We start from the raw sequence: 21,739 nt of genomic DNA, 5'->3' as shown, positions 1-21,739 counted from the left end.
TTTGCATGGCTATACTGAAGTGTAATAACTTGGGGGTGCCTTATCGAATAGAATTTTGACACTAATAATATAAATAACTTGCAGGCACACTGGGCAAGTTTTTTTGTATGAATTGTTTAAGAATATTCTAAGTGAGAAAACCTTTCCAAGCACCTTTCATTCTGGGAAAGTTTTTTTTACGATTTTTAAAAAGGGATAATTTAGACCCCCGGAACTATCGGGCAATTAAGCTATTGGATGCTGATCAACAAAGGTTTGTGGCTATGCTGCTGACTTCCGTTTTCGAGTTTCGAAAATAAATCTTGTAATACTCTGCGACTTCCGCTAGATGTCGGACTATGCAGAGCATGTGAATCTAAGCAGATACAAGCACCAGAAATATGATTACGGTGAGTAATGTATACCATTAAAACCTTAGCAGGTGGGTTTTAGGTGAGATGTCGGGACATCGTTGCCTGCATCATTCATGGATCTGTTACAGCATATGGTGCAACAAAAGGGACAGTCGGTGATACATGTGGGCAGCATCGACTTGTCCCTTGTGTTCAATACCACAAATGGGAATGCCTGTGGTGGAAACTGCAGCGATTGAATACTCCCCTGGTATTGTTGAGCATTCTGATGAGTTTGCATAAAGATATGTCCATAAGGGTCCGGCTCAATCTGAAGGGAGATCTCATGAAACCAATAAACACCGAAAGAGGTTTACGGCAGGGGTGCATTCTTGCACCCCTGCTGTTTAACCTTTACTTATCCGATTTGGGTGAATCCCATCAAAATGCCTCATTGATCGCTCTGCATGTATTTTATTTATTTATTTTAAAATTTGTAGAAGCACACACAGCCCTTTGGCATCTAGACACTGTGCATTCAGTACAGTAGGTTCATACAGTCTTAGTTAGTTGATTAGGTTTCTGAACAGGTGATGGGAAGGTTCAGATTGATGTGGAAGAGATAGATTGTTAGAGGTTAGCTGTCACCACAGGAAGATCGATCCCCTGGCTCTTTTACGTCTGAATCTTGGCCTGACAAGGCAGTGGCTTTGGGTGGATCGGGGATCCAGACCATTAACCGAATGACTTTACATCGAGAGCTTTTTAATCTAAAAATATTTACTGAAAGACTTTTTCATCGAAAAAATCATTCACTGAATTTTTTGAGATATCGAATATAACAATGTAACATTAAAAATGTTTAAGGTATAATGTATATTTGGGTGGGGTAAGGGAATGTTTGGGGTGTTTTTAGGGGTGGAAAACTGGGGTTAGGGGTGGCCCAATAATAAAATCAAATAAAAAAGAATTCAGTATACAGGTTTATGGGGGTCTCTCTGACCTTGAACTAGCTATTCATTTGATGTTGGATTGTAGCACTAGCCACAGAAAGGCCAGTTCAGATCGCTATAACATTGTTTTCTTTAACTTTGTCACAAAATGTGTACCTCCACTTGCTTCCAGGTCGGTTTCTAAACATGGCAGCTAATTGCTTCATGGTAACAGTAGTTCGCCAGCCATCTAAAGAAACAGCTGTAGGGGAGATGATCCTTGCATCTTAAAGGCAGGTAGGCCCCCACAACTTCTGGTCCTTGTTGCCAAATGTGGTGTTGGAACCACATGAAACATGCAAGCAATGTGCAATGATGAGGCAGGCGAGGATTATTAGAAGCAGATATATTTATTTACAAAGTATTTTATGAACATATTTGTTAACCCAGGAGCAGGCTAGAGGGCAAGGGCTGGTGCCATCATGTGTCGCTCACCCACACACGTGTGCACTCTTACAACTTTCTGAGCAAAGCAGAGGGAGCTGGCCGGTGCTGAACTTGATTGTTACTGTATGCAAGTCATTAGATCGAGGGCATGTTTTACAGATTTATTTTTTTTGTACATAAAGTGCATTTACCAATTTCACATTAAACATTGAAAAGTGTTTATATACCGAAACTCTTTATGGTAAAAGTGTTTTCGTATATAAACACTTTTCACTTTATGTAAATTCGGTGGAACAGTTTTCGGTAAAAACAAATTGCTAAAACATGCCCTCGATGTCTATTTTTCGAGGTAAAGACCTGTAACTAGTGGATCGCAGTGGTCTGGATGATGTGTGAATGGTGAGTTTCTGGGCTAGGTAAGTCGGGGAGTGGTTAGCGAGGCATCCATGGGTGATTGAGAGGATTTTGAATTTAATTCTTTCTCTGATAGCCAATGGACAGATCTTCATGCATCAGAGATGTGGTCATACTTGTTCAGGCCCAACGCGGCACGGAGGGCATTGTTTTGTGTAACGTGGGGCCTGTTTAAGTTTTATTCAGAGGTGACGCATAGCAGATCATTACAATAGCCCAGTTTAGAACCTATGGTATGGTATGGGATTGCTTATTTATAAAGCGCCTATACACAAAGCAAGTTTTCAAAGCGTTCACGGAGGGAGGGAACAAGGGGGGTGAGGACAAGTCATTCAGAGCCCTTGAATTCCTGAATGATACAAGTCTGCACGGGCAGAGTCGGTGGATGGAACAAATGCATATAATCTAATTAACGGTGTAGATAACAGCAAATGGGTCTGACAACGATTCTGCAGTTTTCCAAGTGAATTGAGGTGCCACCATGCAAGGAGGGGAGACCAGGGAAAGACAGACGATCTTCAAGCCATGGTGCATTCAGATTGTGCAAGTGCGCAGATAGGTGCAGGAAGGGGTGGGAACATGTACGCTCAGTCAGTCAGAAACTGGGGTAAGTGCTCAGAGTTGCCACTCTCATGGGTCATTGACCAAGTGCTGTAACAATGAGGCAAGTGCAAGGCCCGGAGCAAGTGCGAGAGGACTGGCGAGGGTGCTGGAGACCTGTGAGAATGAGGTACACCAGGCGGCCAGTCAGCAGGCTTCATGGAAAAGGAGGGATAGAGCGGAGAGAAAGGGTAGCAGGGTTGAGGGGGGGAGAGAAGGAAGAGAAGAGGAATGTTTTAAGGAGTTTCTGAATTTAAGGAGATCAGGCTTAAGACAGAGTGCAGCAGGGAAGCTATTCCAGAGGGAGATCCCTGCAGAGGATAAAGCTCCCCCTCAGAATCTCTGCTTGGAGAACTGGCTCAATCGTAGAAGGTTAGAGGTAGATGAGCAGAGGGCTCAGGAAGGACAGTATTTATGTAGGTTAACGTTGCAGATAGGTAGGTCACAGGCCCCAGAAAGCCTTGTGGACCATGCAGAGGGTCTTGAACTTGATCCTTACAGCCACGGGCAGCCAGTGGAGCCTATGAGAGCGCGGGCAACAATCGGGTGAGTAAGAATGGTTTCCTAACTCGTATCAGCTTGGTGGCGGAGGGTGTTGAAATGTGGCTGATTTGGTGGGACATATTGAGCAAAGCGTCAAGGTGATTATGTTTAGCTGCAAAGTTCTGATGATTTTGTATGCGGTTGACATATTTCATGATCACTTGAGAGTAGGGCTACGAAGGCTCATTGATGCCTTTGTAGTTTATGCTTGCCAGAGCCACTTAGTAAATAACAATAAGAAAACTAAGAATTTGCTGTTCGTTGGCAAAAATAAACAGAAGAAAGTCATTTGGAGTTTAGCAGTGAGTAAACTGGTGAGCGTGGATGAGTTGATATATTTAAGCTTTAAACTTCTGACTCGCTCCAACCGACAAACTCTAGTGTACATGATCAAGGCCATACCGAGAGCATTTGGCTTTCAGATAAGGTATTCATTGAGGACATTTGCGAAGTTTATGGAGGAAATCTTGCATGGACAAAGTAGTCCTAGCTCTTTCCTATGGAGTGGAGACCTACCAGTCACTATTTCAGTTTGATTTTAATATCTTTGAGGGACTGGTTTGGAAAGTAGCCTGACACTTCCTAAGTGCGTGCCTATGGTAGCTCTTCGATTTGAATTGGGCTTGGTCTCTTTAAATATGCATATCCTATGGAAGAGACTGTTACTGTGTGACAAATGTGACCCCACCGGACCATTACTTATTTGAGACCTTCGGGCATAGTGCGCAGGGGGAGGTGAACCCTTATGCCATGGTATGTGCAAAGGCATTGTCTCAGTGGGATTTGAACTTGGAGTACTGAAAAAGAAGTTATTTAATCAGGACTGGTGTGACACAGTGGACTCCCTTGCCACTTATAAATGTCTGGGAAATATTTTCCAGGTGCAGAAAAAATGGGGAGAACTCCCACTCTATCTTGAGCGTTTTCCCTCTCCAACCAGTAGAGCGGTCTATATGCATTTTCACCTGAACCTCATAAAAACTAGGGACAATCCTATTCTGTTGAAAAACTTTCCGGAAGCTACTGCCCGTTATAGATATTGTATGGTGGAAAATTAGTCACTAAAGCATATGATCCTTAAGAGCGAATGTTTAAATGCTAAAAGAATTGTGCACTTTGGCCGATTTGTAAATTCAACTAATCTTACCCTAAGCGAGTTCCTCTGGGATAAATTTTTAATACTTCAGTAGCTTCTATTGCACTTCTGCACTTTATTTAAAAGCCTATTCATTGTCGCAATCCCATATCTTAGGAAGGATAACGGCCTTATTTAAGATTTGTATCTGGTATATAAATTAAGATTAAGGAAAGTTAAAAAAAATATATATATAGTGTGATTTTTATTTTTCTTCATAGCATTGGTGCTCATGGTCCTGTGGTGTGGGTTAACAAAGTTTGTAGTTATTTTCTGTTTTGTTTACAAATGTGTATGGTATTTTGAGATTGTTTTAAAGATAACATGATACATGTTTTAGATGGGTTACAATGGGAAATAATGTGTATATGGTCAAGCAGATGGTATAGTAATGAATGAATGAAGGTGAGAGATGACGTAGAATGTGTCTCAGAATGAGTAGTAAGATATCTGATTGTAGTACCTATGTGGACTTTTTTATGTAAAGCTGTTTTTTTTTGTGCAAGATTTGTTCAAACCCAATTTTAACTTTCTGAGTTAAGGTACATTAAGGGACAGCGGGATTCCCCCACAACCCTTTCAGGAAATATTTTTAAACTTCAATTGTATGATGATTATCAACTTTTCAGTATGTTTCCTTTATCCGTCGCTTCATAGGAATGGCCTAGTCTTTTGACATGTTAAAAAAAAAATGAGTTGACATGAGTGTTTGCAGATACTGCTTTTTCTTGCTATGGTTTTGAGAGTTTGGGGGGTTCTTTGTTAGGATTGAGCACTGCCTTTGCTGCGACCTGCACACCCTCCTGTATTAAACTATTGATAGTTTGAACGTAGAAATATAGGTTATGATTTATACTTAATTATTGTTTAGTTTCTTTTTGTAAGTGTGACTTTTCTTAAATGATAATTGTATGTGTAAGGTTTGCTTAATAAAGCAAAAAACAATTAAAAAAAAAAAGGAAATCGGGGGTTCGCTAGCATCGGATCTTGCATGGATTAATGAATATTTCTTGTCATCAAGCTGGGAATCCTTGGTAAAAAGAAAGCAGTTTAGCTTTAAACTGCTCGTCTCCTTCATAGCCCATCCGTGTCCTTTGAGTCATACTGTCCCAGCTAATGACACGTGTCCTTTTAAACTCCACCCATGGTGGCCAGCTTCAGATTTTACTGCACGTTTATATCGTTGGGAGTCCTTGTGCTTCACTGCTCGAAATGCGTAGGTTTTTCACTCTGTTTTCTCCAAGAAATCTTGCATCTCTTCTTCCTTAACCATCACTCGGCAATAAACAAGAGCGGGACCCATTATCAGTGAAGATCTTCAGTCCACTGTCAGATCTTCAACCCGTGGCGCCAACAGGACCAGGCTTTGTGCCTACACCTGGACCATGGCTGATGCCACGAAGAAAAGCCTCTACAGGGCCTGGGAAAGCTGCGGCCTGAAGAACGTCTTCGTCGAGGACCAGCACCTCAAGTGCCTTTGTCTTCACCTCGACCGTGACCCGGACTGATGCTCCATCTGCCAATCCTTTTCATTGAAGACCAAGAAGTAATACACTGGAGGTTAGTGGCTTGGATCGAGGAAGGGAAGGCCTCTTATGCAGCCTTCGAGTGCAGTCATGCCCCTTCCAGGCCCGGCAGGTCTCATGAGGGTACTATTAAGAAGAGGTTGAGGTTCTTTGAGGAGGCTTACTCTGCCAAGATGCAAAAGGAGAAATCCCACGCTCCATTTGTGTCCTCTTCAACGGTCTGCGGGAAAGGGTTCTTGAAAGGGTCGGTCACTGTCACTGTTTCCTTTGACGGTTAGTTTACCGGCTAGTGGGTTACCTCCATCCACAAGGAAATTGTTGACGCCTTCCAAGCACAAATCGTTTAAGGATCCGTCACCGACTCAGTCGTCGACGACAAGCACCCTGTCTATGAAGGCAAAAACAAGTATTTTTTCAATGACATCGTTTGTCAACGACCGTCTCTTTACCTCCTCAACGGTTGCCGCATCCAGGGCCTCGCTGCCTCCCAGAACCCTGTCAACGGTCCCGACGCCAATGGCTCCTATTCTGGATCCGCAGGCTCCTGTTCTTTTTCGAAGGTCTCTCACCTGGTGAGAGACATGCCTCATGCTCTGGATTTCCTGCCCAGGCCCAGAATGCCCCAAACCATCTACACCAGTTCTTTGGAGGAGAAGCCAGAAGATATTTATTCTGAGGAAGAGGACCATGAGGAACTGGACCCCATTCTGCCTACACCTCACTGGGGGTCACTGACCCGTAGGCTTTCCCAGCCGTTTAGCCCTCTAAGGGGCTCAAGCCCAGTTCCTCCTACACCTGCACCAGGTGCTGCACCAAGGGACATGTCTCTGGATATCCTGACCACCCAGCATACTTTGGTGGCAGAGATACAGCAGCAGCTGCCCACTGCCCCTGTGCTTGGATCAGCCAAGAGTCCTTCAAGGCCTTTTCAGCATCAGCCGACACTGCCTCATGAAGCACCTCTTACCCATCAGCCAGTGATAGGGGCCCTGCCCCCTGTGGCAGAGTAGCCAGTACACACCGTCATTGGCACAGGCAGCGACACCACCAGCACTCACACTGATGAGTTGGACTACGTTCCCGTGGATGGGTTAACCCTGGGTGTTGATGAACCCTCAAGGGCGTCTCCCCCTGATGAAATTGCCTCCTTTCACGCTGTGATATCGAGAGCTGCCAATCTCTTCAACCTGGTGTCAGAAGGGAAGGAGGGGTTCCTTTTTCAGCTGCGGGAGTCCGCTAAGAAGATCATCGTATCGGTCCCTTTGTTGGACATTTGGGAGGATGGCTTGGCAGTCATGAAGGCTCCAAATACCATGCATGCCAAGCGTGAACGGCTGGAGAAGAAATAGCGGGTTCTTCGGCTCCCAGTTGTCTCGGGTCTGAGCCTTCGCCCTCCAGACCAGGAAGGCTAGAAAGTCGGTGCAGCTGGCAATTGCATCATTACCACAGCAGCCTCCACCATCAAGGCAGCCAATGCCCTCGCCATCCTATCAAGGTACGACAGGGAGCTGTGGTACGAGCTGGGGCCCATCCTTGACTTCCTCCCTGATGACAAGAAGGGGGAAGCCTTGCCCGTATTCCTGGAAGGAGTGGTGGCTCCGGACCACGCCATCACTGTTGTGCTCGACATAGTGGACTCAGGCTTCCGCCAAATGGGAAATGGTGTGGCCCCTGACGTCAAGGCTGTCTAAAGGCCACTAATTTCCTCACAGACAGGCAGACCAAGGTCGTCGACATGCTGTGCGATGAGGATCACCTGTTTTGGAAGGTAGTAGATGACACCATCCAGGCCATCAAGGCCAACGCAGAGATTGCACACTCTCTCGGGACCCTGCAGCAGAGAAGATCATCCTTTCTTTCCCCAAAAAAGAGAGAGTCTCCAGATCATCCAAGATGTACACCACCCCTATAGTCAGCTCTCCCGCTCCACCAGCCAGAAGGCATGCAGGGGTTGCGCCCAGACCGATGTCAGTGGGACCGAGCGTCATCATCTTCCACCCCAATCAAGGATGCAGATGCCAAGCGGGCCTGAACTGGCCAAGGACCCGCACCCCTGTTTTCGCAACCCCATTGGGAGGCATACTGTCAAACTTTGTCGATCAGTGGCGACAGAGCTCCACAGACAAATGGGTGCTGGATGTTCTTCAGCAGGGGCACGCTTTAAAATTTCAAGACAGGTGCCCCCACATTCCTCCTGTCGCACAAGAACTATACAAGGCCCAGCTACGGCAGGAGGTTCAGGCCATGCTACACAAGGACCAATAGAACCAGTCCCCCAGCGACTCCGGCGTATACTCTAGATACTTTCTGGTGAGGAAAAAGTCAGGATGTTGACCACCAATCCTAGACTTGTGACGCCCCAACAAGTTTCTAAAATTCCAAAAGATCAGGATGGTCACATTGCAGCACATGCTCGACCCGCTGGAAGATGGGGATTTTCTGGCAACTCTCGATCTGGAGGATACGTACTTCCTCATCCCCATTCATCACAGACACCGGAAGTTCCTACGTGTTGTCGTCCATGTGCGGCATTACCAATTCAAGGCTCTTCCCTTTGTCCTGAAATCGGCTTGAAGGGTATTCACCAAATGATTGGCCCCGGTAGCGGCACCTCTAAGCTGCAAGGGAATCCAGGCCTACCCTCAACTGGATGAGTGGCTCATCCGGTCCCGCTCCCACGCACTGGCAACCCAGCACACAGCGGAGACCATCCAACTTCTGACTTCGCTGGGATTCTCGATCAACTATCTGAAGTCCTGCATAGTGCCATCTCAGAACTCCTGGGCACACGGCTCAATATAGTATTGTGTCTGGATACTCCCTCAGAAGAGAGGGTTTAGGCTATCCTGAGAAAGGTCCAGCGGCTGTCCACAGCATCTACTGCAACAACCCGGTACATCAAATCCCTTCTGGGGATGAGGTCTTCCTGCATCCATCTGGTTCCCTTTTGCAGGCTCCAACTGTGACCCCTCCAAGAATTTTTGGATGCCAGGTGGCAACAGGCCACTGGTACATAGACAACATTGCCTTCAATTGGGCATTCCGTCAAGCTCTCCAATGGTGGGCAGTTCGCCTCCACCTCACACAAGAAGCTCCTTTCCAGATCCCTCTGTACCAGGCTACTGTCACGAGCGACACCTCTCTGGAGGGTTGGGGAGCCCACACAGGACATTCTCATGCCAGAGGACAAGGTGGTACACATAAACGTCCTTGAACTGTGGACAGTGTTCTGGGCTCTCAGGTCGTTCCAGCCTCAGCTATAGGGAAAGGTGGTGCACATCTTCACGAACAACACCACAACCATGTTTACATCAGTAACAGAGTGATACGTGCTCCCCCGCTCTCTCCCTCGAAGCCTAGTCTGTATGGCACTCGGCCATTCTTCAACGCATGTTTCTCATCCTGTTTGACCTGGCAGAACACCAGTGTGGACTCTCTCAGCAGGGAGTTAAGGTCTTCCCACGAATGGGAGCTTCAGCAAGTGCCATGCCTTTTCAGCTAGTGGGGTCTTCCTCAGATTGATCTCTTTGCGTTGGCTACCAACTCTCTGATATATATATATCCTCAGCTAAGGAGTCTGTGGGATGCCTTCTCGTGACCCTGGAAGGGGCTCTTCCTTTACGCCTTCCCGCCAATTCTGCTTCTGCTACGTGTGATCCAAACTCAGACGTTGCCACTGCTGGATGATCCTCATCGGGCCAGTGTGGCTGAGGCAGATCTGGTACATCTGACTGTGGTTCCGGCCATCCAACTGCCTCCACTTCCCAACCTCCTCGCCAGAGAAGGAGGATCAATCCTGCACCAAGACCCAGCATCATTAAACCTCACGGCCTGGCTCCTGTAGCCTTAGAATTTACACACTATTAGCTGCCCTTGGAATGCAAGAAGATCCTGGCAAGGCTTTTTGACAATTTTGGACATGTGGGCCACGGGAACGCCCTGTCTAAGGCTTCCATCTCCAGGTGGATCTTCGGCTGTATCATGCATTGACATAGTCTGGCCAACAGACCGCTTCCAGGCCGGCCAAGAGCCCACTCCACCAGAGCCATTGCAGCAACAACAGCGTTTCTCTCTGGTGTTCCCCTGCTCGACATCTGCAGAGCTGCTACGTGTAGGTCGACCCACACCTTCATGAAATTGTACTGTGTCGACGGGGATTCCAAGATGGAGTACTGGGTCGGTCAAGCGGTGCTACGCAACCTGTTTGAGGCGAGTCTGTTCGTGGGGTAAGGGTATTGCATCTCTGACCCACGCCACCTCCCGTAGTTGTTTATATGTACTGCTCTGTAATCGTATTCATGAGCATGTGAATCCATGCAAGACCCCATGCAGGAGAAGGTACAAGTTACTTACCTGTAACTCTTGTTCTGCAGCATAGGTCATGCATGGATTCTCATGCGAACCCTCCCGCCTTCCCCTCTTCTTCATTCATCCTGCCACTTTACGTGCTCTGCCAAATTGCCCGGGGGTGGTATGACCCAAAGGACACTGATAGGCTATAGAATAGACGAGCTAAAGCTAAACTGCTTTCTTTTTACAGAGGATTTCCAGCCTGACGACAGGGAATATTCCTAAGCATGTGAATCCATGCAAGACCCATGCTGGAGAACAAGAGTTGCAGGTAAGTAACTTGTACCTTTTGCTGGTTATCTTTGACTACTGTAACTCTATAGCATTCGTTGCAGAACCATGTTTAAATAGCAAAAAGTGCCCAAGTAAAACACAGATCAATTGACTGGTGTGGTAGGTGCATCATAAATACGTTTAATAGGTCCATGATGAAAGCCTTATGCAACCTTGCGATAATACCTTATACTCAAGATCCAGAATCGGACCGTGTTCCTGCTTTAAACCACCCTCTTGGTCTATAAGATACTAGATTGTTCAGCCCTAGGATCATTTTCCAGACTGTTGAACATTTGCCTGCCTCTGCACCTCTGTTCTATTCCTCATAAGGGTATGTCCGTCCACCAAGCAAAGTATGAACACTTTTTTTAGGGGAAACTTAAGTGGCCCCGGTTTGAAGATAGAACACACACTTGAATTCCCTGTGCATTGAAACACTCTTTCAAGAATACCATAATGGGCATCCCATCTTTGTATGGTGCCTTGTCAAAGCGCCAGTGTTTCCAACGCCACATTTCCCATGCCGTTTTCTCTTTGAAGTATTTTCTGCGCTGGTAGTGTATCCCATCAATATGAAGGGGTGTACAGATGGATTTCCTAAATCAGCCCTGGTAATAGGATTTTGGGAGCCCCCCTGCACCCTTCCTACTTGTTGTCAACAGGGAAGACATTGAGAGGTTAGGCAAAACCCAGTCTTGGTAAGGTTGCTGAGCAGTCAAGGCTTAGTCTCAGGAAAGGTGTGAGCGTTATCTAGGGCTACAAGGGGTCCACACAGAGTAACACTAATAATCCAAGTTAGACAGTATATAAAAATTGTTATTTATTAGTCCCTTAGTTACACACTGAGCACAAATAAATCGCTGTTATGTATTGTCGCACAAAACCTTCTAAAACATATATACACAGTCACCATTAGGAGAATAGTATTGCATATGAATCAATGACCAGTGCAACACAGGTGAGTGTTCCGATACAAGGAGAAATAGGCAGCACTCTTTAAAAATCACACTGGACAACTTCCCTCAATCGTATCAAGATCAACCCTAAAATGTTATGGGCCTTGTGTACAAACCTCAGCAGTTCAGTGTCAGTGGTGGTGCTTCATAAGTGTTCAAAAGTTATATAAGTATTCAGTAATGTTCAGATACGCACTAAACTCAATCCAGCACACTGGGGTAGGCATAGGGAAGGATCCTTAACCCAGGTTCCACCACCAAAGACCAGGTCAGATTGAGTTAGGGTCAGGATTTTACACCCAGTGCAACTCTATGAAGGACAGCGGGAGACAAACTGGTATTTTGACTTAACCCCCTGACTTTGATTCTTCCAGGCACCACTGTAGTTGTTCCAGAATCGGTCAGGAACACAATCGTCTGAGCTAGATCCGTGTGTGGAAGGCCCAGGGATCGTGGGTGCAGAGGTCACTTTTGGTCTCTAGATTAATTTTGGTGGGTCACAATGCACAGGAATCTGTGCCTGACAGCTTCCAGTTAAAGCCCCAAAACAATAATAAATGGGAACTTGCAGACCCCTCAGGACACCTCACAGGATTGAAGTGTTCCAACAAAGGTCACCACAGTGAGGTGGCAACAGTCGATCGTCCAGCTGCGAACACAGAGCTTCCCTTGAAGTGAGATGGCTGAAAACACAGGAGCAGGCGACTTGTGGCATAAACATAAGCAGAAGATCTGCAAAGTTCCAAGGCTCTACTCGGAATGTTGATACCTGCAGCGAGTTAGCCCAGGAGTGACTTGGTCAGTTCACTGGTTGGTCCAGGGACACTTGGGCATGGATCCTCTAGCAGGAGTCAGACTGGTTATTCCCACTGGTCCAGGAGTCGGAGCACCAACGAGGGCCTTCTTGAGATCAGGCAAAATAGTGTGGCTTCATCAGGCCAATCACTGGAGATGATGCTGGTCAGCTGTAGGAGTCATCCTTGGGGGTTCAGTCTACTAGTCTTCATGGATGTTTTGGCTCCAGCTGGAATCTGAAGAACAGTTGCAGGAGTCCTCCTTTTGTCCAAGATTCAGGCTCGGAGCAAGCCAAAGTCTGCCAGTGGTAAGGATCTACACCATTGAAACAGCAAGGAGTCGTCCATTCTGGACAACCATTGGCCCCACATCTGCCAGGAACCAGAGTTTGTGCATTGGAACTAGATGGACCGAGCCCGTCTTTGGCTCACACACCCACAAAGCCCCTTAGCCCCCGAAAGCCACAGCGTTCGCCGGGAAAGGGATTCTCTAATAAGGCTTTTCTTGACCTGGGAAGGCAGGAAGAGGAAGGTCAAACAAAATATGGTCAAAGAACAAGCAAAAAATCTTCTTGTGGCGAGCCCTTAGGATGCTGGCCACCTTTAGTACCCATTTGTGGTAAATGCAAACTGCATGAGAAATATATCACAAAAAAGCACGCCCCTGCCACCAGCTTGTCTTGGGACACATTGTCAAAATAATCAAAAAGCCATTATATGAAGAGTGATAAGGATACAAAATATATGTATAAAGAGGCATAGTCTCTCAGTACTGATAGTCTTAGACTAGTCCGTTTCCCCATGAGAATGAGCAAAACAGGCAATGGAAGTAAAGCAGAAGGCTTTACTGTGTCCACAAGTTAGGACAGAGATCAAAAACAAGCAAAAAGAATGGGGTTCCAATGAGGAATCCGTGGAGGGAAAGGTGCAAAAAGAAAATATTGGTCCCAGGAGGATAGCTCAGCGGCAACGTGCTCGCCTTGGAAACAAGACGACACAAAGCAACACAGGTTCGATCCCTGGGTTCGCACGTAGAAACCTCTGGGTATTAAGCGCGTTATAAATACGCAACTAAGACATAGTCCTGTAACAGTGCCTCAAGCTGTGTGAGCGCTTTAAAAATGCAAATAAATGAATAAAATCTTTCCAAACAAGGGGGATCCCCTTCCTTCACCGCTGTCTACCCACTTTCCCACACACACAACCCCTTAAGCCCCATGCAGACATTTAGTCTCTCCATGGAAGTTGAGGGGGGAATCTCTCCCTTGACCTTCCCATATTGCTTCTGACTCGCTGGCAAGGAGGCTCATAAGCACAATGGTAATTTTGGGTGGTGGCCAGGTATTTCTGGCCACACTGAAGCAGATGTGCCTCCCTTCTGCCCCACAGATGAGTTGGTCCTGTATCAGCGATACTGAATTGAGCGATCATCCAGACTCTGTGATACTTTTACAATGATGTATGCTCAGACGGATAATCCTGCAGTGTTACAAAGACATATCCTGCTGTAAAGTGTTGCTTTTCTCTGATTAAAAATAGCCCCACATCGGAAGAATTTCTAGTTGCCAGAGTTGCTTATGGCAGTGTTATCTTTGTGTCTTAAATTGGTTTTAGAACGTTATGAGCCCTATACTAAGGCAAGCTTTAACACCATCATTGGGCTTGTTTTGTTATATCTTGGAATGCAATTTTGGGTTGACTGAGTGCCTAGCCAACTTTGTTTCTCACACTTTCCTTAGAAGACCAGTCTAATGAAGATGTGATGTTTGAGCTTGTATTTAAAGGTCCCCTCCAGTAAAGTGCCAGCCTATGTTTGTAATAAGGATTTAAGTAGCTACGTGTTTGCTGTTTTCACTTGTTTTTTCTTAAAATATTAATCCATAAGTACCTCCAATAGCTTCAATAACAAACTTGTTTTTATTGGTAGTCTGGGGAATCTTGCAAAGTCTAGCAGTATTAACTACCCCTTACTCAAATTAAAACTGGTTACAGAATACCACATGAACATCAAGAAGTTGGTAATAATGCTATGTGCATATTGAGTTAAGCGTACATTAAACATATGGTATGAATTGATGCAGCAATGGTTTTTCGGGAATATTAAAAGCACATATGTTTCCCCTAAAGACCAGAAGTATTCTAACGAGTTTAACATTGAAATGAAATCTTGCAAATGTAAAAGGTGCATATTAGAATACACCGTTGATGGCCACAGGAAAAGAGGGTTCTGGAGGGAAATGATGGGTTATTCAAATTGCCAGACACCTTTTGAACAACTCGCAATGCAGATGCCTCAATCATTTACAAAATGTGAAAGTGTTCTCGGAAATCCTGTTGAATAACGGTCAGTAAAGATTTATACAAATAACTAACATCCCTTGTTTATTCAGATGAATTGTGATCTAAGGCGGCAGGTGGATGAACAGAAGAAAATGCTGGAAAAATACAAGGAACGGTTAAACCGCTGTGTGACAATGAGCAAAAAGCTTCTAATAGAAAAGGTAAAGTGGGTTTGTTTGTGCACTGCAATACTGATTCATCCACATTTCGAGGGGCATTGATATTTTAGAAATGTAGGAAAGTTTATCTTGCTGTTTTCATTTAATAATTAAGAAAGCAAAAGGAAATATTGTTGGAAAAAGACCTGAAGCTGACTGAGAGGAGCAATAGAGATGGTACAAATGTTTGGAAATTGACAAATGTTTTATATTCTGGTATGAATGTCTGCATATTCTGTATTTTCTATTGTTTAGTACGTTGTGACATCTACCCTTTGGATTGTGTGATTTTCATCAAAGGATCTTCCCTAGAGTCACAAGCTTATAATAGCTTCCTCATGTTGGGCTAGGTCATGATACTCGTATACAGATGTCTTCCATGAAATATGTTTAGACATGAGCAGCAAAGTTGTTGAGCTTTGTTGTGATCTGCACTTTTCTCTTCCACGAATGTGAAAAACCTCCCAGCCATTGGATTCAATTGGAAACTCAGCTTCCATTGAATCCTGTGGATGGAGGGATCCCATTTGTGAGGAGGCAGTTTACTGGCTGGCTAAGTAGGTGGATGTAGGAGCTGCTCTGTGCTCTGAACTTGCACACAGACGTAAGTATGTTGCGTGGAGGGAGATACATTTGTACTGTTCCAATGCTTAATGTAATACTGTACAAACCATAACTTGCACTTGCTTTGCAGCATTGAAAGGCGTTTACCCGTTAAATGTGACTAATTGCACTGCCATTTGAAACACACATTCTCCCCACTGTTTGGAAGTGGTGCTTGTAACACATTGTGTTGGAATGTTATTGTTTTCAAATATGAATGCATTCTTATATTCAGAGGGGTGGAGGGCCTTGGTATAATGTTTTTTTACTAAATGCTTTCATGCAGTGTCTTAGTGATGTATTAAAAATTAAACTAAAGATCTAGTAGCTGTGGGTGTGATAGTGATGATGCTGCTAAGAGTAGTCTGTGCAAAAAGTGCACATATATCGCTTAACACACCTGCTGCCAGTCCCTTGAATCGAACATTGATTTCAGTTAACAGTGTAATGCTGGTATTCTGGAAAATCTGTGTGCTTTTTTTTTATAGTTTCCTTTCCTGCAGTGCTGTGAAAAAAGTAGATCTAGTAATATAACTTACAGTAGAGTTTGTTGACGTTTTGAGTAGACCTACTGTTGCCAAACTGTTTCCTTTTAGTACCTTTCCCTTCATTAAACTCCCAGCATATCTCTGACTATGTGTACATGCTACTTTTGGAGTCGGTGTGGTATTTCTAAACTCACTCTCTTGCTCACTTCACAACGTTCGGGGGCATCTGTGAGTCCCACAGGACACCAATGCAGGGTGTGTTTTTCTCCCTTTTACCTTTTCCTGTATTTTCTTTTATTTATTTTTTTAATTTATATTGCATTTGGTTACATTGTAGCCTTTACACTGTACACAATAAGAAAAAGATCAATATACAAAAGAAAAACAGGTCTTTAGGAACAATCGCTTAAAAGTCCTTTTAAATATCTCCATAAAAACTCTTAAAAATGAATTAAAGATGAAACAGTACAACAGCACAATTTACATTTCATTAACAGATCACTTATGGTAAGGGTAGTCTACTGGCAACTGATTTCCAAACATAATAAGCTGCCTCCAATATGACCAGCGACTCCGCCCCATAAATACTACTCCAAAATTGATCGTATGACAGGCCAAATTTACTATATGCTCTCTCATGGAAACTGTCCAGCGCTTCACATTGGATCAGAACATGTTGGGCAGACTCCACATGTTTAAGGCAGAGGCTGCAGATTCTGTCTGCATAGGGCATGCCCACCCAGGCCCCAGTAAATTCCAGGACCTGACAAGTGCTGGGACACAAGAGTTTTAATAAGTATGACTTCGGAACTACAAATACAAAAGCTTGGTGGACATATTGGGCACATTTCTGGAGTGTCACTAAGTGAGTCAGTGCCCGATCTGCATCAAAGGACTGGGATTTCTCCGGAATCTTTGCAAGATTAAAATCAAGCCAGGATTCAGGAAATGGGGACACCCCAATCTCCCCTAAATAAGTCCTGACTCTAGTATCCATATTCCTAAACCAAATGCTTCAAGAGAATCTCAAGGAGTGTTGAGATGAATGTCCCAATAAAGGGCCCGATTCATGGTATTTTTTGCACGTAAAATTGGGGAATCGCGCGCAAGCGCCCGTTCGTCGATTCATGGTACACAAGGTGCGGGGCTTACCAGGGACTTTCAAGGAATCCGCTCCGGTCCAACGTGTAACTCCAACACCACGAACGCCTTGCGCGAGACTTCCAGCGAAGGGCTGGCCGGGTCTGCCCAGTCTCCTAAAAAGGGGGGCGGAAAACGTGGATTGGGGAAACACAAGCAAAAATGTGGGCGCTGCCGTATTCATGGGATTGAACAGGGTTCGCCGGCGCACAGAAAAAGAGGTGCAAATCCTGAAACACGTGCGCCACACGATAGCTGGCGTAAACGTCAACGCGCACACTAACAAATGCATAAAAAGCCAGTGCAATCAACAAACCCACGTATACAGCTACGATGAGTGTACCATTTCTCGCAGCGGTGTTCGTGGGACACCGTAGGAGGAGGAGGATGGCCAGGGCCTGGATTTTTCTACCAAGGACCAGCCTTTTTGGGATGCCTGATGACCAGTTCTATGCCAGGTATAGGTTTCCACCTCATATCATCTTAGACCTGGTCACAGAGTGGGAAGATGACCTTGCATCACCCACCCTGTGCTCCCAAGCACTGAGCCCCTTGTAAAAACTGCTCTGTGTACTGCATTTTTTGGCCACTGGGTCATTTCAGCAGACCACTGCCGTAGTTGGGGGCATTTCACAGCACACACAGTCACGCTGCCTATGCCAGGTGTTGACAATAATGACTGCACGCCCCTCAGTCCGCAGGTACATCTACATGCCCAGAACACCTGCAGGAGTTTTATAGGGTGGCGCACTTCCCTAAAGTGCTTGGTGCCATCGATTGCACCCATGTTGCACTACGTCCACCTAGGACTACAGAGCACATTTTTTGCAATCGTAAACACTGGCACTCCATCAACGTGCAGGTTGTATGTGATGCCAAGGGCATCATAACTTCTGTATATCCCAACTATCCAGGGTCCACTCATGATAGTTATATATTCAGAATGTCACCCCTACACCGGGCCCTGGAATGTGGGAGGCATGGCAGCACATGGCTCATTGGTGAGTATAAATGGCCCTGCACATGCATGCATGTCACACACAAATAGACACCAATGACAAATATTTTCACCTCTCATGGGGACAGTGCCTACCCTCTGAGCACCTATATGATGATGCCAATAAAACACAGCCCATATTGCAACTCGGGCCTCAGTGGAGCGCACATTCGGAGTGCTGAAGTCACGTTTCCGCTATATGTACCACCAGTAGTCTGCAGGATCATTTTGGCAGCATGTGTCCCGCACAATTTTGCAACACGGCTTGGCCTACCGGTGGACATGGTGGTGCCCCCAACTCCGCAATCACATTCACGCCGCTTGCGTATGGCTGGGCTAAGGGCACGTGGAAAGGCTGCCCATACCAAGCTTGTGTCTACTTTTTTCACCTAAACCCCATCACCTGCGGGAGTGCACACGACCGTGCCACATTCCAGGTGCCATTCAATGATGAAAATGGGCCAATCAACAGTGTCCACGAAACCACCCTGAGCATGTGCCCCTGGAAGTGCAAAATTGTGTGCATCCCTTGCAACTTAAAACACATTCCTCTCTTACCACCGCAAGTAACATAGTGACGTCACTACCAACATGCCAAACCCTCAATTCATTCACTTCTGTGTCACTCAACCCATATCTCATGTAAAATGTTAATTATACTGTGTCACGGTATGGCACGTCATGCTTAAGTATATTACGAAATACCTGATGCACAACGCAAGTTTCTGAAACAGATCATGGATGGATGGAATAAGGGGTGAAAAAGAACACTTGTACAGAGCCCTAGAATCACTGAAACCTTAATAGACACTTTTTTCCTACTCTTACATGTGTTTTGCCATGTGTATTTCTACCGTTTGTGTGTTCTTGGGCTCTGGAGCCACACTCCTCCATGAGCTCAACTTTTTGTGTGTTTTACACAGCACCTTCAGTGCAGTGACACAGGGTTGTCTCTAAGACTTCCCACTGACTCAATGTTTCTGGGGCTGACTACTGTCCCCCAGAAACAGGTAAAGTTGCCATTTACTTTATGTAGTCATTTAAACTGCAGACCCAATACACCCCATCTTACATGGAGTATTGGAAAGGGTTAATTCCTACTCTTTTGTCTGCGCCTCTTGGAGCTTTGTTTTGCCCCTTAACACTACGACTTGGGTGGTGGCAGTGGTATCGACCCTATTTTTTCTACCAAGATTATACTATATAAACGTGGTACTGTTTTAGGCTATTATATCAGCCTAGAACATAAACCCACTTGACCAAATACTCTTTCTTTTGGCTCCGGTCAGGCTTAGTCGCCATTTCTTTGTGTTAATATTCTTCTTGTGTTTTACTTTGCGCGGCAAACCAGGTTTGCCTTTTTTTGTGCGACCTTTGGTGGGCTTCTGTCCAGAAGCCCTCCTTTGGTATCTGGGTGTCTAGGTGGGCTGAATGTGAGGGAGGGGTTTAGTAACCCCCTGCACAGGGTCTCCTTGGAGACCCAAGTCGCACTTTGTGTCCATTGGCTGGAGGGGTTGTCCGGGCTGGACAAACCCCCCTGCTGTGTGATTGACAGCCAGGCTGTGTGAATGGGGGACATTCGCATAAAAGGCAGGACTCTTGGGCTGGAAGTCAGAGTCGCCACTGGAACTACAAGAACCGAAGAGAAGCGGAGAAGAAGATGGCCGCTGCAACTCCCGAGTCCCGGTGAAGCCCTGCTGCAGTCCTGAGCTATCTACCCTTCAACAACAGAGAAGATCCAGTCCGGAGTCGTCTTCCCTTGAGCCTGGTGGGATCAACCAGCTCACCTTTCTACAGCCAGAGAATCCTCTCCTGGGTTGAAATCGCTGTACGAAGCTGTAGTGGTCCGGATTGCCATCAGAAGAGCTCTCTCCTGTTTTGAAGGAGCGCACCTTTTATTCACTGTTGCTTTTACTGCTTCTGGCTTCATCCCTGGGTAGTGCAGATCGCTCCAGACATCCTCCTTCTTGTCCCCACGGCTGAAGCTTCAGGAACCGTGAGCCTGCAGGAACTACCAGGAACAACTGCTGTGGCACCAGCTTTCTTCATACGAATAAGGTACTGTGCACATTTGGTTGTTCCCTACGTCCGACCTTGAGGAATCGGGGTGAACCCTTTTTCTTACCCAAGGCTTGTCCTTTCTTCCCTCCCTCTTATAACTTTTGCCTCCCTTTGACAATATCCAAGTACTCCTGGCATCGTTGTATTTGTATTTTATTTATTTATAAAGCGCAGCCAGGCCCGGGGGCATACGGGCGCGTACGTTATATCTGGTTACAGTTACAATTAAAAGCAGTCAAAAAAGGGTTATGTTACAGTTACAGGTATGTACATACTAGTGTTGCAAGTGCATACATACATAATCAAAGATGTCATACATACATAGTCTAAGATAAATACATTAATTACAAAAGTGTGCAGTCAGCAGTCAATCCTGCTAGGAACAGGAGGTTAGGCTGTCATAGAGTCCATGTTGTGAAGCCAACACTTCGTGTTGTGTTTGAATAGGTTAAATGAAGGTTCTGCTCGCAAAAGCGCAGGGATTGTGTTCCATAATTTAGAAGCTTGTACAGGGAAGCTAGCTCCTCCCGAGTTATGAAGTTTGAATCTCGGTATGGACATAATGTTAGCTTGTGCTGCTCTGAGTGGTCTTGAGGAGGTGTGAGGCGTAAGTTGGTTGGTAAGGTATGCTGGTGCCAGGTTGGCTCTGGCTTTGTGTGTAAGGGCCAGAGTTTTGAGGGCTATTCTGTGCTCGACTGGGAGCCAGCGTAGTTTGCGTCTGGTTTCAGAGATGTGCGCCTTTTTGGGAATGTTGAGGGCGGCCCTGATGGCATTATTTTGAATTACTTGAAGTTTGTTGATATTTTTGTGGCTAGTGCCTAAGTAAAGGGCATTACAATAGTCTATTTTGGATAGGACTAATGGTCTAGCAAGAGTAATGCAATTGGGTGAGGAGATAAACGGCTTACATGCAGTGATCAGCTTACAGGTGTAAGCAGCTGATGATGCTACTGCATTAGTTTGTTTGGAGAAGGATAAGGTAGCATCGATGTAGATACCAAGGGTTTTGGTATTATTTGACACGGGGATGAGATTGCCATCTATGGTGAAGGATTTGAATGCATGATTAAGATTTTTGAGTTTGGCGTGGGTGCCAAGGATGATGAGCTCAGTTTTTTCGTCATTGAGGCAAAGACCATGATGTGCCATCCATGCTTGAATTACTGAGTATATTTCATTAAGGGTTTTGCTGTCTGTTTCATAGTTGCCCGAGATAGGAATGAGTATCTGGGTGTCATCCGCGTAATTAGTATACGTGACACCCAGATAGTCAAGGATATCAAAGAGGGGCTTTGTGAATACACTATAAAGTGTCGGGGACACACAAGAGCCTTGCGGGACTCCACAGGGTACTGGCGAGGGTTCAGCAGAATCAGTGGGAGAGAAGACCCTCATGGTTCTGTTCGCCAAGAAGGAACTGATCCAAGCTGTGGCTGTGTCTGAGAAGTGTGCTGCAGTTTTCAAGTGGTGACAGAGTGTTTGGTGGTTGACCAAGTCGAAAGCTGCTGACAGGTCAAGCAGTAAGAGGAGTGCCAGTTTGCCATTGTCTTTCAGGATTTGGATCTGGGTCGTGAGATCTATTAAAGCAGTTTCCGTACTGTGTCTAGGTCGGAAACCTGATTGCCTAGGTCTGTATTTGTAAGTAGG

General features: G+C 45.6%; 1 protein-coding gene across 3 annotated transcripts in view; it reads left to right on the top strand.

Moving 5' to 3' along the window:
* Positions 1-21,739, top strand: part of TLK2 (tousled like kinase 2) — a 2,257,819-nt gene that overhangs the window by 1,010,828 nt on the left and 1,225,252 nt on the right. For all 3 annotated transcript variants that reach the window (XM_069634151.1, XM_069634152.1, XM_069634150.1), the window contains one exon: positions 14,696-14,806. In XM_069634151.1, coding sequence (XP_069490252.1) covers positions 14,696-14,806 — 111 coding nt within the window. The remainder of the gene's footprint in view (positions 1-14,695; positions 14,807-21,739) is intronic.

Source organism: Ambystoma mexicanum, chromosome 13 (assembly GCF_040938575.1).
Source record: "Ambystoma mexicanum isolate Mex_15411 chromosome 13, UKY_AmexF1_1, whole genome shotgun sequence".
In the NCBI taxonomy this organism is placed as follows: Eukaryota; Metazoa; Chordata; class Amphibia; order Caudata; family Ambystomatidae; genus Ambystoma; species Ambystoma mexicanum.
The sequence above is the reverse complement of the archived record's forward strand: the minus strand, read 5'-3'. Positions and strand labels throughout refer to the sequence as shown.